The sequence below is a fragment of the Dipodomys ordii genome, unplaced genomic scaffold, assembly GCF_000151885.1.
Source record: "Dipodomys ordii isolate 6190 unplaced genomic scaffold, Dord_2.0 Scaffold129, whole genome shotgun sequence".
NCBI lineage: Eukaryota > Metazoa > Chordata > Mammalia > Rodentia > Heteromyidae > Dipodomys > Dipodomys ordii.
This window is the reverse complement of record NW_012267345.1, coordinates 1,700,421-1,716,412: the sequence shown is the minus strand read 5'-3', so window position 1 is coordinate 1,716,412 and position 15,992 is coordinate 1,700,421. Positions and strand designations below refer to the sequence as shown.

Below are 15,992 nucleotides of genomic sequence, written 5' to 3'. Positions count from 1 at the left end.
AACTCTGTCTTTCCTTTCCCGGGCTGGGTTGCGTCCGCCCGCACGTCCCGGCCTGCGGCGACGCAGAGAACAAAAGGACAAGATAATAAAGGTGAGCCGAGTTCCGGGATGGCCGTGCGGGCCGCGCCGTCGGGGCCGCGCCCGCCCGCTCGGGCGAGAGCACGTCCGCGGGCCGGGCCTGGAACCGGAAACCTAAGTTTCCCCCTCCGGCTGCGAGGAGGTGAAAATGTGCGCGGCAGGTCCAGACTCTGCAAGAAGTTCTCTGCTGCGGTTCCAGTGCCGGCCAGGTGGCCGAGCGTAGGGAGGACGAGGAGGAGGTGGAAGAAGCCGCGCCCGCCAGAGTGCGGCCCGGAGGCCGGCGGCCGAGCGCCGGCCCTCTGCTGCCCACTGGGGGTCGGTTCGGGGGAACCGGCCGGCTGCCGCACTTACAGCCGAGTCTGTGGTCATTTCCTTTGTTTTTCTAGTTTGGGACAGACTCCCGCACTCACTCTTGGGAAAACCTAAGACACTTCTTGCTTTCTTGGAAGACTTTTTAGCCAGTGTGTGTGTTACTGTAACCAAATATGGTTCATCGTGTTTTACGATTGGAAAAGGCCCAGCGCCTGCCTTGCCGTTCTTTCCCCTTCCTTTCATTTTCTGGCCGAGCTTTCGAGCAGCAGAAATTTAGTGGAGAGCAGATCCAGGTGAACTTGGTTCACAGCCCGTCCCAGCTGAGCACCCCCTAGTTTCAGTGCTTCTCCCCTCCATCCTGTTTGCCTAATAGAGATCTTCTGAGACCTTGTCCAGAGCTGAGACCCTGTTTCATGGGCTGGAGATAGGGCTGTGGTAAACCTGTTGCCTGGCCCGTGGGAGCCCGAGTTCCATCCCAGCACACAACAAATCACAAAACCTTATTCTTGCCAGTTACTTTGTTTGCCCCTATTTTTGTCAACCTCCTACCAAGTTATGATTGTCTTTTTTAAGAGTGTAACTTAAACTACTCAAAGTTCTGCATTACTATCGTAACTAGGTATGTAAGCATCATCTCAGTGGATTATGCCCATTTTAAAATAGTCATAATTTATGCTAGAAATTGATGAAAATGGACTAATTTCCATGCTTGAAACTAATCTTTTAAAACTTGATAATATTTTGCAACTTCTTGTTCTAGTACAAAATGGTTCTTTGCATCAGAAGGATACAGTACATGACAATGACTTTGAGCCCTACCTTTCTGGACAGTCCAATCCGGTGAGTTTGATTTGTTAGCATATTTTAATTTTAAGATTTAGGGGCTGGGAATGTGGCTTAGTGGTAGAGTGCTTACCTAGCATGCATGAAGCCCAGGGTTCGATTCCTCAGTACCACATACACAGAAAAAGCCAGAAATGGTGCTGTGGCTCAAGTGGTACAGTGCTAGCCTTGAGCAACAGAAGCTCAGGGACAGTGCCCAGGCCCTGAGTTCAAGCCCTAGGACTGGCCAAAAAAACAAACTAGCTTTAACTGTAACACACCTTTACTGTTATATTCCTGGTTTATTAAACCTTAACAAGGAAAAAACTGGCCAGAAAGTATTAGAAATGATAGAATGGCCTTGAGGACTTGCTTCGAGCACTTCTTCCTGTTTGGCCTAGGCGTGAGTGTGATGCAGTTAGTTTTCTCCCTGAAGAAGGCACACTCTTAGGCACCAGGATGAAGGCAGAGTCTTGGTGATTCCCATTCTTTGTGGGTCAGTGATGTTGCTTCTACAGAGGACAGGTGTGCTTAGTCCTCTAAGGTTTTCTGGCCTGTTGCATTTGGTTCTGGAGGGTTAGAACTGTGGGACTAGATCAGGTAAACAACTTGAATCTTCTGGTAGTTCAAGGTTTCACAGCCTTGGCCTTGTGGACATTTTGGACATTGTTTTGGCTACTCCGTACACTGTAGAATGTTTAGCATCCTCCTTCACTTTTTTTTTTTGGGGGGGGTTCATTCATGGGCCTTGAACTCAGGGCCTCGGGACTTCCCTGAGTCCCTGAGCTCTTCTGCTCAAGGCTAGCACACTACCCTACCACTCAGAGCCACAGCTCCACTTTCAGTTTTCTGGTGTTTAATTGCAGATAGGAATCTTGTAAACTTTCCTGCCTGGGCTAGCTTTGAACTATGATCCTCAGATCTCAGCCTCCTTAGTAGCTGGGAATACAAGTGTGAGCCACCGGCCACTGGCTTTCCTTCGCTTCTGTTCGCTAGATTTCATGAGCACTTATCCCAACCTCAGCCATTCCCACCTGTGTTGTGATACTGCAGATGTCTCTTGGGGACAGAATTACCCTGGTTTAAAACCATGGAATGCAGGTTTAACCATATATCTGCTGCTTTAAAATGTATTGTACATATTTACTTTAGCATGAAGCGAGACTTTGACTTATCCCTGTGTTAGACTGAAAAAAGGCCTTGACTTGGTTTTGGTTTTGTTTTGTCAACTGCCCTTTTCAAAAGATTTTAGACCTTAGTACTCTTCTCTATACTTCTTCCTATTAGCTGCTCAGGAGCCTAGAAACCAAGTGTGGGCGGGGTCCTGGATCCGTCCCCGCGGCTTGGTTGCCCCTGAGAATCTGTTCCTCCAGGCAGGATGGGGCGTTGTCCAACCCACCTGTCCTCAGCCACAGACTTTTGACCAAGGTAATGGCAAGAAGTTAAGTTTATTTTTTTAATATCTTATTTCTTTTCTTAGGGCAGTATCGTGTACCAAATTGTAATCAAAGTGATGAGAAGGAGGTTACTTCACAACACATGGATTGTATTTTCATAAGGGGGAGTGCTGGTGTTCTTAAAATGGGACAGATTATTTTCTGTTATCAGTAATGGCCATGGTTGTTTCTCTCTTGGAGAAGCCATAGAAAAAAGACATGAGTAGCCTCTTTGTGTTCATTAGGTTACAGTGTGTACTTTTTAGCAAGGTGATTAATCAGCACATTACTTAAGAGTCAGTCTGTTCTCTCCGTGACTGATAGAAGATTTTCCAAAATAGCAAAGAGATGGGAAGCACACAATCTTCAGTCTTCACTTGTATTTACAGATGAAGCAGCTCAAGATCCTTGAGACTGCAGCTTTCCAAGGTAGAAGAGGGAACTTGGGATCGTTCAGCAGATGCATGCCCTGCTGTCCTGAACAGTGGTGTCTATCCTTTTGCCTGGAATTCTCGTTTCAGTTATGGTCACTGGGAGTTGTTATTTTGTTGTCTTGGACCCTTCAGATGGAGGCTGCCTATTAGGAAAGTGCACTTTCAGAACAGAGCTGTGCTGTGGTGTCCAGCCAGAAGAAGGGCATTTTGTGGCTGGTAACAGTAATGTTAAAATCTGGTTGGTGTGCAGCGTACCTCATCGACTCCTGTATACGTGTATGCCTGTGCGTGCGTATGTGTGAGCTGTTAATGTGTTTCAGCTGCAGGGATGCTGCGAATGTTTAGAATTCCGTCACTTGGCTCCATGCAGCATGCTTGTGGAGGTGACAGCCCTTGTTTTGAATCCAGGTCTGGTCAGCTGGAGTCGCTGTGCAGAAAGCATCCGTAGAATGATTTGGACATCTTTGGGGGCCTGCTGCGTGCTATCGGGTGAATGTCACTTTTGGTGGGCTTTGGTGGTGTGGGGCCTCACGGGACTCTTGTCTCCCTGCTGTGGATCTGACGTGCCTGGTTGCTGCTGAGCAGCGTCATGAGCCCTGATTGAGAGGTGGGCTGACAAACCTTTCTGGAAATGAAGTAGAGAGGTACAGAATAGATGACTCTTGAGTTGGGGATCCTTGTCCTGTTTTCTTTTTCAAGGCTTTGGTGCTTCAGGCTTCCTAGTTTCCCAGTTCCTCCTGTTCTCTGGGAAGCAAGGGATGGCTTACCTTAAAGAGGAGGTCCTCCTGCCTTTGAGCGGTGACTAAGTTAGGAACAGTTGGTGCTAACCCCTGGCCGGCCTTATCTGATGAGCTTGGCTGTATGCTGTGATCCCAAGGACACCTGGGCATGGGGTGTTGGTTGTCAACAGAAAGCAAGAAAACCAAACTGCTTTTACCTTTTTGCTCTCATAATTCACTTGTGTACTAGGTATTATAGGGAAAGTCTCGTGCTCCTATTGTGAGGTACATGGTAGTGATTTTTTTCCATGGGTGGTAATTTTTATTTTTTCTGAAGCCTTGCTTATTTAATCAAGTCACCTGAGTATTGAATTTCTTTCTTTTTGTTTTGATGCTGATACGGGGGCCTTGAACTCAGGGTCTCCTCATGCTCTGATTTTTTTTGGCCAGTCCTAGGCTTGGTCTTAGAGCCTGGGCACTGTCCCTGAGGCTATGCAACTTGAGCCACAGATCTGCTTCTGTTTTTTGGGTTTTTTTTTCTTGGTGATTAATTGGAGATGAGTCTCATGGACTTTTCTCCCTGGCTGGGCTGGCTTTGAACTGTGATCCTCAGATCTCAGCCTCCTAAGTAGCTAGGATTCCAGGTATAAGCCACTGGTTGTCAGGCCATGCTCTGCTGTTTTGCTCAGATAGTGCTTTACCTCTAGTCTAGCTTTTTGCTGGCTTAGTGGAGACAGAGTATCATATATGTGTGCACAATGGAGCAGTACTAAGGCTTGAACTCAGGGCTGTCCTTGAGCTCTTTCTTTGGTCAAGGCTAGTGCTCTACCATTTGAGCCACAGCTCCAACTTACAGCTTTTTGATGTTTAATTGGAGGTAAGAGACTCATAGACTTTTCTTGCCCAGGCTAGCTTTGAACCATAATCCTCAGATCTCAGCCTCCTGAGTCACTAGGATTATAAGCATGAGCCTCCAGTGCTTGGCTCTCATGGACTTTACTGTCCAAGCTGACTTTGAACCTTGATCTCCAGATCCTAGTCTCCTGTTACCAGCATTAGACATTGGTACCCAGCAGGACTGAACTTTATTATGAGCAGTCATTTGACATGCTGGGAAAACATAATTTGCCCAGGTGAAGAAGAACTTGTCGTCAGCAGATGCCCATCCTGTTGTTTCTTTGTATGGGACTGTGGTGTGTCCTGCCTCCTTTGTGTGGGGCTGTGCATCCCTGCCTTGCATCTTACTGTTGGGCTGTTTGATCACGAGTTATTTGGGCATCATTACTGCCTCTAGACTGAAGTGTTCTTTGAGTGAGTCTAGAATCTCCTTGAACAGTCCTTGACATACATCCTCCTCAGCTGCTAGCTTGTGTGGTTGAATTTGTGTGTCCATGCTTCCTCCTCAGCTGCTAGCTTGTGTGGTTGAATTTGTGTGTCCATGCTTTCTCCTCAGCTGCTAGCTTGTGTGGTTGAATTTGTGTCATGCTTTCTCTTTAAAGTGGCAGGCTTTGAGAGCTGATCGCCTGATTTGAGCATTGTGCTTATTATTACCCCGCTGTCCAGGATTTCTGTCAGAGTTTGGGCACACAATTAAGCTAAATAATGCTGTGTCCTGCATGCATGAACAGCATTGGCTGTTTCATGTGAAGAATTGGTAGAAACACAGCCCTTGGATTACTGATGTACAAGCAGTTCTTATGGCGCAGACAACCTGCAGGGTCAGTAGTGTGTACCTTGTCATCTGGACCTGTCTCACATCAGCTTCTGCGACTGCACTTAAATAACATGGGCTTACGTGAAAGGAAGGCCCAGTGTAGTGTCCTGGAGGGATTTGCCTACACAGTTGCTGCCATCACTATAGCTGGAAGCTGCAATGAGTCTTTACCTACTTAATTGGCAAGTTGCTGAGAAAGAGGCAGAAATTCTTTGTTGGAAACTGCTGTGTCTGCATACTGACCATCTAGCCGAGAGGCCAGAACCGCAGCCTCAGGAGGATCAACCTTGAAAACGTGAAAACGGCTATCAGAGTAAGCGTTTAGTTAGTGTTTGAGCTTTTTAAAACGCCATTTCCTTTGCAGTGTAGCCACCCTGGTGAATGACTCAGTGAACAGCTCCCGGATACCCCTGTGCCTTGGTCACTTTTCAGCATGGCCCTTGGTGCTCTCCTCTCTCATGATTTGGTTTGATGGTATCTCCATTTCTCAGCCTACTCCAAAGATGTGCTGCTGGACTCAGGAGGGGTCTCTGCTCTTTACCCAGTGTCTCTTGGTCACGCTGATGAATTCTCTCAGAATTGTTTCCTTCTTAGAAACACGAGTAGAGGAAGTTAGTTTCACCTGCTGGTTATATAGCCCTAGTGACTCAGAATGGTTATCTTCCCTTCCTCTTCTCTCTTCTCCCTCCCTTTTTTGTTTTTTAAGGTAATTAAACTTGAATAATTACAGAAAAATTGCTTTTAATTCAAGAATAGGTTTATGAGTTCAGTGTGTTTGGTAATTTGTATTCCAAATGATCTAAGGATAATGGCTGCTGACTTTAAAATTTTCTTTTTCTTTTTTTTTTGTCTTGGGACTTAAACTCTGGGCCTGGGCACTGTCCCTCAGCCTTTCAGCTCCAGGTTAGGGCTCTACAGCGCTAACAGCATCACTTCTGGTTTTCTGGTTTATTGGAGACACGAGTCTTACAGACTTTTCTGCCCAGGCTGGCTTTGAACTGCAGTCCTCAGATCTCAGCCTCCTGAGTAGCTAGAATTACAGGTGTGAGCCACCAGTGCCCGGCTCTTATTTTTTTTCTTTACGTGTCTTACTGTTTTCTGGTTTGTGGGAAAGGGGCTTAAAAGTTCAAAGGTACAGCTTCTTTTTTCAGGGGTTTGATCTTTGCTTAGAAGCTGTGTTAGCCCCCTCTAGGTGGTATTTGTCGTACCCAGGGCTATAGTAGAAGTCTTGAATGTGAAGCCAGGCACCAGTGATGAATGCCTGTAATCCTAGCTACTTAGGAAGCTAAGACCTGGAGAATATCAGTTTGAAACCAGCTGAGGCAGAAGAGTCTGAAATACTCCATCTTGAAGTAATAAGCAAAATGCCAGATTTTGAAGTGTGGCTTATGTGGTAGAGTACCAGCTGAGAGCAAGAAAGCTGAGCAAGTGTGAAGCCAATGAATTCAAGCCCTAGTGCTGGCTCACACACACACAAAAAGAAACGTGTTGACTATGGTGTCACCAGTAGTAAGAGGGTGAGGATGGGGTCTTGAGTGCACTCACTCAGGGAGTTCAAGAGGAAGCTTTGTGTGAAGAGCAAGCTTTGAATTTGTTTAGCTTTATTTAGCCATGCCCTTGGTAAACAAGCACACATATTGGTATCTTAGACTGCTGCTCTGTTGAGCCCCAAAGCCAAGAAGGGACTGGGTCACTCTTAGAATGGGTTATCAGAGCACTGAGCTTGAGCCTCTCTACGAGAGAAAGAGTCATGGTGTGGGTGTGCTCTAGCTTGACAAGCAGCCCCAATGTAGTTCCACACACACTGTTGGTTCACATAGAGCATCTGACCTGTGCGCTCCACAGGGCCTGGGAGCCAGGTCCCTTCCTGGGGAGGGTGTAGCACGGGCCTCAGCCTGGCATACAGAGTTGTAGAGTCAGATCCTAAAGAATCAGGGATTCCAGGATCGGTGTGGGGCTCTGGTTGAAGTTGTGCTTAAACTTGAATTATCGAGGTCATGTTTATAGGCAGCACAGGTTGAGAAACAGCTGTCGTCCACTTGTTGCATGGTAGAGAATCTAGTGGACCAGTTACAACTCTATGGCCAGTTCTGTATCTTTATGGAACATTTCATGTGGACTAGAATGCCACACCACCGTCTTCTCTCTTCCTTGGCCTGGAGTATTGAAGTGGCGTAGCTGCTGAGAATGGTAGGACTATTGTGTTTGGCCCTGCATGCATGAGCCTCTGTGGTACACGTCACAGAGCGGCCCTTCCCGGCTGACCTGGCCGCCCGTGCATTAGGCTGCTTTGAATGGTAGGACTCTCGTGCTTGGCCCTGCACGCGTGAGCCTCTGTGGTACGCGTCACAGAGCGGCCCTTCCCGGCTGACCTGGCCTCCCATGTATTAGGCTGCTTTGAAGGCTGCCCGGGGGGACTGTGAGGGAAGATTGCAAAAAAATGGAGCCAGAATCATTGAAACCTGTTTCTCTTAATGCATCGGGTGTTGGTAGAGTCTCATTTGTAGAACCTGAAAGGCTTTATTTCAGGGAACTTGTTAGGTTTTTCTGAAATGGTCCACTGAGAGGGGTCCTTGCCTCACCCTCCCGTCCTCAGCACCCTGCACAGCATGGCACTGCACAGGAAGTCACCTGCATCACCTCAGGCACGTGTGGGGGACAGGGCCCAGTTCTGACCAGGGGGACGTCATCTCAGCTGCTGGAGAACCTTCTCAGAGACTCTTTCTGTTAGTTGTGGGGCTTGAATTTGGGGCCTGGATGCTGTCCCTGTTGCTGGCACTCTACCACTCTGAGCCACAATGCCACTTACTGGTTTTCTGGTTAATTGGAGGAGATAAAGAGTGTCACAGACTTTGCTGTCCAGGGTGACTTTGAACTGCGATCCTCGGATCTCAGCTTCCTAACTAGGATTACAGCACCCTCAGAGATCTCTTAAGATGGCTCCTAAGACCTCCCTCCTCCACCATGGTGTGGTTGGTGCCTGTGGTCCAGCCACTTTAAAGCCCCTTGAAAGATGTCTGCTGTCGTGCAGACAGGGAAGCCCAGGAACGCCGCCCAGATGAGGGTCCACTGTGTCAGAGTGGAGTGTTCACCCTTGAGAGGCTCGCTCTTAGCCAGGGCAGGAAGGCCCAGGGCTCTGCTGCCAGGCCCGCTGACGGTCCAGGATTGTGCCCAGAAGACACTGGGCACGTGAGGGACAGGTGCGCCAGACTCAGAGGTGGAGCAGTGAAAGGTGTGGGGAAGCAGTTCTGGCAGATGAGTCTGAGGTGCCAGTATGGCAAGCCTGGGGTGCTGCTGATGGTGAGCCGCAGCTTCTGGGCCCTGTGCATCCTGGGTGTGTTTCAAGCTGTTTGCGTTGGTGGCTGCTCCATAGTGGTCGCTGTGAGAGTTGATGGTGCATGGCTGGCTCCACTCGAGGTCAGAGCTGCTCATCCTGTTCTGTAGTGGCTCAGCTGTTGTTCAACCTAAGTACAGAGTCTTGTAAGTGTCACTGCTTTCTTTGGGTTTTGATTTTGTTATAGGTTTGGCAAACTTGGCTTTTCTCTAGGAAGGAACAGCTCTGCATGGTGCCAGGATTGTTTATGCTCGGCCTCTGTGAGGGGCCTGGTGTGCGTGGTGTCCTCCTGTGTGACACCAGTCTAACCTGTCATGTTTGTTTCCACAGAGTAACAGTTACCCCTCGATGAGTGACCCCTACCTGTCGAGCTACTATCCACCATCCATTGGCTTTCCTTACTCCCTCAATGAGGCGCCATGGTCTACTGCAGGGGACCCTCCGATCCCATACCTCACCACCTACGGACAGCTTAGCAATGGAGACCATCATTTCATGCATGATGCTGTGTTTGGGCAGCCTGGAGGGCTGGGGAACAATCTCTATCAACACAGGTTTAACTTTTTCCCAGAAAACCCTGCGTTTTCAGCATGGGGAACGAGTGGTTCTCAAGGGCAGCAAACTCAGAGCTCAGCATATGGAAGCAGCTACACCTACCCACCCAGCTCCCTGGGCGGCACGGTGGTTGATGGGCAGACACCCAGCTCCCTGGGCGGCACGGTGGTTGATGGGCAGACGGGATTTCACAGTGATACCCTCAACAAGGCCCCTGGGATGAACAGTCTAGAGCAGGGCATGGTTGGCTTGAAGATCGGGGACGTTACCACCTCTGCAGTCAAGACAGTGGGCTCGGTTGTCAGCAGCGTAGCACTGACAGGTGTTCTTTCGGGAAATGGCGGAACAAATGTAAACCTGCCAGTTTCAAAGCCAACCTCGTGGGCGGCCATTGCCAGCAAGCCTGCAAAACCACAGCCTAAAATGAAAGCCAAGAGCGGGCCTGTGCTGGGGGGCACACTGCCTCCCCCGCCAATCAAGCATAACATGGACATTGGCACCTGGGATAACAAGGGGCCCATGCCAAAGGCCCCAGCCCCCCAACAGGCCCCGGCTCCCCAGGCTGCCCCACAGCCCCAGCAGGCTGCCCAGGCTCTCCCAGCTCCGCCTCCCCCTCTGGTCCAGCCACAGTATCAGAGTCCTCAGCAGCCGCCCCAGGCCCGCTGGGGTGCCCCTCGCAACAGAAGCACAGCCTTTGGGCAGAGCGGAGCCGTCAGCAGTGATGGCAGCTCTCCCGGGAATGCCCAGCCCACCTCTGCCCCCAGTGCGGAGTCCCACCCAGTCCTTGAGAAACTGAAGGCTGCCCACAGCTATAACCCTAAGGAGTTTGACTGGAATCTCAAGAGTGGACGAGTGTTCATCATCAAGAGCTATTCTGAGGACGACATCCACCGCTCCATCAAGTACTCCATCTGGTGTAGCACAGAGCATGGCAACAAGCGCCTGGACAGCGCCTTCCGCGCCGTGGCCAGCAAGGGGCCCGTCTACCTGCTCTTCAGTGTCAACGGGAGCGGGCATTTCTGTGGGGTGGCTGAGATGAAGTCCGCCGTGGACTACGGCACCAGCGCAGGGGTCTGGTCTCAGGACAAGTGGAAGGGGAAGTTCGACGTGAAGTGGATTTTCGTCAAGGACGTGCCCAATAGCCAGCTCCGGCACATCAGGCTGGAGAACAACGACCACAAGCCGGTCACAAACTCCCGAGACACACAGGAGGTGCCCCTGGAGAAGGCCAAGCAGGTGCTGAAGATCATCGCTTCCTACAGGCACACGACCTCCATCTTCGATGACTTTTCTCACTATGAGAAGCGACAGGAGGAGGAGGAGGTGGTACGCAAGGTGAGTTGTGTCTCAGAGGTCTGCCGCGCCGCCTGAGCAAAGAGAGACGACAGAGCTTGCTGGTGTCGTTCACAGGCAGGGCCGGCCAGAGGCCGCGGGCCTTCCCTCCCTTTCCTGGAGGAGCAGCCATGCCATCTGAGTGGACGTCACCAGTGGCTTCTGGCTACTTCTCAGTGTGTAAACATTGTGGTCAGTGGGAACACTGGACACATTTCATTGCCAAGAGCTTGAGGGCTGTTAGTTTTGTTCTTATCTTGCTTTCTGAACTCTGATCTCTTCAGTGCTTGCTAGCTTCTGTCCAGTCCGGTGCACTTAGACGGTGGTGTCTCCTGACCCGGGGGTGGGGGGTCGGTGAGGTGGTGGACAGCGCTTAGACAGTGGTGTTCCCAGCACCCACCTGAGGGTGTGTCCTTCTTGGGAGCACCCTTAAACTGTTGCACACGCTAGCCCTAGGTGCTTTTCTATTTTTCTTTTAAAAACCCAATATTCCAACGCAACATGCTCTCTCTTAAGAGAATGATGGGGAAGGAGCAGGTTTGGAATCCAGACATTTTATATTAGGTGTGGTTAGATCCATTCACCAGGCGTTGGTCCTCACACCTGAAACACAGGTAGTGATGCTCCCAGGGCCTGCCGCGAGTGAGTGCCTCTCCTCTTCAGAACAAACTGGTGCCCCAGAGCTGGTCCTAGAACTGGGAAACAAGAACCTCACATGCGCTGTAAGGCTTCCTTTTATTCAAGAAGTAGCCAGAGAGGTGTATTGGCTTATTTTGTGGAATGTCAGTGTGTAGTGGCCAGGGTTCTGGTCGTCTCCATCCTCTGTTAGAAGCAGTTGCTCTTGTGAGAAGCAAGTGACTTTACTGATTGGGCAGAAAGGCATGTGTCTGTGCCCACGTGGTAGTGCTTCGATGACCTGCAGCACCACCATCATCTCAAATAGCAAAGGAGTGTGGAAAAGAAAGCAGTGTGGTTTTTATTGGTCATGGGGCTTGAACTCTGGGCCTGACTGAATATTGTCCTTCAGCTCAAGGCTAGCTCTCTGCCACTTGAGCCACTGCACCACTGCCGGTTTTCTGAGTTGTTTATTGGAGATGAGTTTCACAGACTTTCCTGCCCCCGCTGGCTTTGAACCACGATCCTCAGATCTTAACCTCCTGAGTAGCTAGGATAATAGGTGTGAGCCACTGGCGATTGGCTAGCAGTGTGTTGTGTTTTCCAGTAACTAAAATGCCGTATTAGCTGTTTTAGGTGTAAAGTAAAACAGCCATGCATCTCTTAATGAAGGAACATCTTCTGAGCAGTGTGGCTGGCTGATTTTGTTGTTCTGCCAGCATTATAGAGTGTGCCTACCCAAGGTAGCAGACCTGTGGCCCTCACGCTCACAGGGCCGCTGCTGTGTACACAGCATAACTTCAGTGCAGGCATGACTGCTGAATAGTTGGACTCTAGGGTCAGAACAGGCATAATTGTTCATGGAAGTTAGGTCTGATCTTAGACATCACCAGACATTTATTTGTGTGCTCACTTTTTTCACTTCAATAATAGAGTATCCTGGGTGCCAAAACTTGGCAGTGAGCTTTGGTGTAAGAAAAACCCACCACTAATTTGGTTGATGTTTTTAAAGCTGGAGTGTGCATGAGAACTTGGTGATGGACGGCCGTGCTGTTTGTTTGTGGGTCTCCGGTAAAGCTGCGTGGTGCCCAGCAGTTGCAGGCCTCTGCCCTCATCCCTGGTCCTGGAACCGCCTGGAGAACTTTGGGGCTTCATCTTGCCCCACTGAACAGCCTGCTGTGAGGGGAAGAAGGGTCTCGGCGCCCCTTCCCTGAACCATACCCTGGCCTAAAAGTTTTCAGTCCTGGAGTTCCATGTCATGTTGGAGGTGACAAGTGAGAACCTGGATTTGTTATTAGTTGACTGTTGACTTTTAAATGGATTATTTGCTATAGATATGGTGGAAATGCAAATATCTATGTAAACTCGGGGCTGTGTAGAGTGATGGCGGTGGGCTTGGGGCAGTCCTCAGATGGAGTCATGCCCAGGCTACCCTGTGTGAGCTGCCACTCTTGGCGTTCCTTTCAGTGGCTGCGCTTCGGTTTGTCCCAGGGGTTTAGTGTGGCTAGTGAAGAGTGTTGGAGAGCGTCAGTCGCTCCTTCTCACAGGCTGTACGTAGCACCTGTAGCCATGGGCCAGGACTGTGGGAGATCCCAGGGTTCTCTCAGAACCTCTGAGAGACCTCATCACTTTCAAATGGTCCTAGTTTTCAAACAGACCCTTAGTACCTGTGGTTCAGATGTGTGTGGTTCCGCGAGGGAGGGTTCCTCCCATTGTCACACTGAGTGCAGGATGCTTGCCTCATTTTTCCCATAATGCCACCCAACTATGCTGAAGACATACTGCCTTTCAATAAATCTCAGGTCTTTATTATTACTTAAATGTAGTACATTTACTTTTCTCCTTTGCTTTCTGGACACCACTTGCTTTGGGGAAGACATACTTTTACAACATCAAGATCAAAAAGACACGCAGCATATTGTACAATGATGTAAACATAACTGGCAATAACACAGTACTGATAGTTTCTCTACTTTGCTGTGTAATGGGTACATTGGAATTTACATTTTTTGATTTCTGGAATTTACTTCTTTGTGTACTGGGGCTTGAGCTCAGGGTCTGGACACTGTCCCTTGGCTTTTTTTTTTTTTTTTTTTCTCAAGGCTAGCGCTCTGCCATTTAAGCCACAGTTCTCCCTCTGGTTTTTTGCTGATTAATTGGAGATAAGAGCATGAGTCAAACCATGATCCTCAGATCTCAACCTCTTGAGCAGTTAGGATTACAGGCGTGAGCCAGCTGTACCCAGCAGTATTGTATTAGGGTTTGAACTCAGGAGCTTATGCTTGCTAGACAGACACTACCATTTGAACCACGGCTCCCTTTTTTTTCTTTAATTACTTTTTAGGTGATAATCTCATTTTGGTCTGACTGCATTCTTCTTACTGTGACCTGCTAAATAGCTGGAGCCTTAGCAGGCACCACCAGAGCTGTGCTTGGGGAAGCTGGGTATGACCTAGAATATAGGAAGAACAGTGTTTTTGCAGTTTCCTTGTCCAGCTTATAGGTGTAAACATAGCTTGTTTCTTAGGAAAGCACTAACAGTCAGAGGGAAGCTATGTAAGTCCTAGGCTACCATAGATTTAACCAGCCAGTTCTTCATTGCTTAAAACAGTGGCAGTTGTGTGTTACATGTATTGCTAGAGATTTTGAGGTTCCCTGACCTGATCCTGCTTGGCTTCTAGCCACAGCCAGTGTGCTTGACTTTGGAGTCTTGGTAGAGGAATAGAGGAGAGAACTTAAGAATAAGGATTGAATCTGTCACTGCTGGCTCACATCTATCACCCTGGCTACACAAGAGGCTAAGATCTGAGGATCGCAGTTCAAACCAGCCCAGGCAGGAAAGTCCAAGAGACTCCTTTATCTCCAATTAATCACAAAAAGCAGGAAGTGGAACTGTGGCTCAGGTGATATAGCACTAGCCTTGAGCATAAAAGCTCAGCGCAGGTAGCTCACGCCTGTAATCCTAGCTATTTAGCAGGCTGAGATCTGAGGATTTCGGTCCAAAGCCAGCCCAGGAAGGAAAGTCCTCGAAACTCTAATCTCCAATAAACCACCAGAAAACTGTAAGTGGCACTGTAGCTCAAGTGGTAGAGCGCTTGCCTTGAGCTGAAGAGCTGAGGGACAGCGCCCAGGCCCAGAGTTAAAAGCCCCACAACCAACCAAAAAAAAAAAAAAAGCTCAGGGACAGTGCCCAGCCCTAAGTTCATAGCCCCAGAACTGGCACAAATTAAAAATGAATAGCATTTCTTGTTCTAAGGATGATGTCTAAGGATGTCAGTTTGTGTTTTTTTTTTGGCTGCCATCCTGGGAGTTTGAACTTGAGGCCTGGGCACTGCTCAAAGGTGGAGCTCTACCACTTGAGCCATACCTCTACTTTCAGCATTTTGGTAATTGAAGGTAAGAGTCTCATAGACTTTCCTGCCCAGGTTGGCTTTGAACTGTGACCCTCAGACCTTGGCTTCTCCATACTTGGAGTTGTGTACTTTTGCCCTGTGATTTTCCAACTGGCTTGCATCTAGGATGAGCATGCTGGGCACACAAGTAGTCCAGTCTGTGTGTCATGGGCTTCCCTAGCTGAGAGCTACGTTTAGGTGGGAAGCACAAAGCACTTCTAAACCCACTGGCCAGAGGCCGGGACAGCAGTTGTGGGAAATTGGTTGCAAGTCCCAGACTTTGTGTTCATAGGAATGGTGAGCAAGTCTTCAGCCTTTCCCTTTGTGTCCCTGGCCCTTTGTGGAGCACCCAGCAGCTTTGTCCTGGCCTTCCTTAGCCTTGTGATTCAGATCTTGCTTTTGAGCAAGCTGAACAGATTTTGGTGTCCGTAGAAGCCACTGGGATGCTTAAATGAAAGAAGAGACGAGAGCCCTTTCCGTGTTCGTTGCTTCCTTTGGCGCAGAGGAGTTTATACAGTGACCTGAGGGGTAAGCTGCTCGCTGGCATGGCAGGGGACCGGTGCGTGCCTGGGACCTGGCATGTCATTTGTACCCACCCTAGTCTGTGGGGGGCCTGGCAGCCCCCGAGAGCCCGAGCCGTGGCGGTGCGCAAGGGAGCCAGCCTCACAGCCAGGTTAGGACTCGGGTAGCCTCGGGCTTGTTTCTGGCAGGTCACCTGCATGGCGGAATTGCTCAGTGTTTTAATTAACTTCCTCTCCTTTTTTTTTTTTCCTCCATAGGAGCGGCAGAATCGAAACAAACAGTAAGAACAAACCGGTGTTTCTGGTTCACAGTGACTTTGAAACAAGTTTTCAACTGTATGCTTGGTGCTGCCTCTGGCATCAGCTCCAGCGTGTTGTCCAGAGCGGGTCGAGGGCTTGCGTCTTTACTCTTTGTAGTTCATTTTTGCCAGATGGATCTGCATTCATTTTTATCTTTTATATGTATCATAACCTTCCTTGTAGAACTCACTAATAAAGGACTATTTTTTGTCAGCTTATCAGACCTAGTGTGAAATATAAACATCCTTTGAAACAAAACAAAACACCTAATACATCCCAGAGATTTTTTATTTTGGCAGAAATTATGTTCTCATTCTTACATTCAGTCATTTACATTTCTTACTCCTTTTCTGCCTCGGAGCAGCTGTAAGAGCACTCGTGAATTGTTTAGAACGTGCTGTCGGAATGTCGCAGCACTAACAGAAAGG

General features: G+C 49.0%; 1 protein-coding gene across 1 annotated transcript; it reads left to right on the top strand.

Annotated features, from left to right (window-relative positions):
- The first annotated feature begins 6 nt into the window (after nucleotides 1–6).
- Nucleotides 7–15,787, top strand: Ythdf1 (YTH N(6)-methyladenosine RNA binding protein 1). Its single transcript, XM_013030396.1, has 4 exons — nucleotides 7–91; nucleotides 1,151–1,230; nucleotides 9,180–10,739; nucleotides 15,523–15,787. The coding sequence occupies exons 3-4, from the start codon at nucleotides 9,198–9,200 to the stop codon at nucleotides 15,547–15,549; spliced, it is 1,569 nt and encodes a 522-aa protein (XP_012885850.1). The 5' UTR covers nucleotides 7–91; nucleotides 1,151–1,230; nucleotides 9,180–9,197; the 3' UTR covers nucleotides 15,550–15,787.
- Nucleotides 15,788–15,992: the final 205 nt, after the last annotated feature.

Excerpts from the sequence above, each read along its gene's own strand:
- Ythdf1 (XM_013030396.1), top strand. The coding sequence starts at position 9,198 with ATGAGTGACCCCTACCTGTCGAGCTACTATCCACCATCCATTGGCTTT. Across the intron at positions 10,740-15,522 it reads AGGAGGAGGTGGTACGCAAG|GAGCGGCAGAATCGAAACAA; the intron begins GTGAGTTGTGTC and ends TTTCCTCCATAG.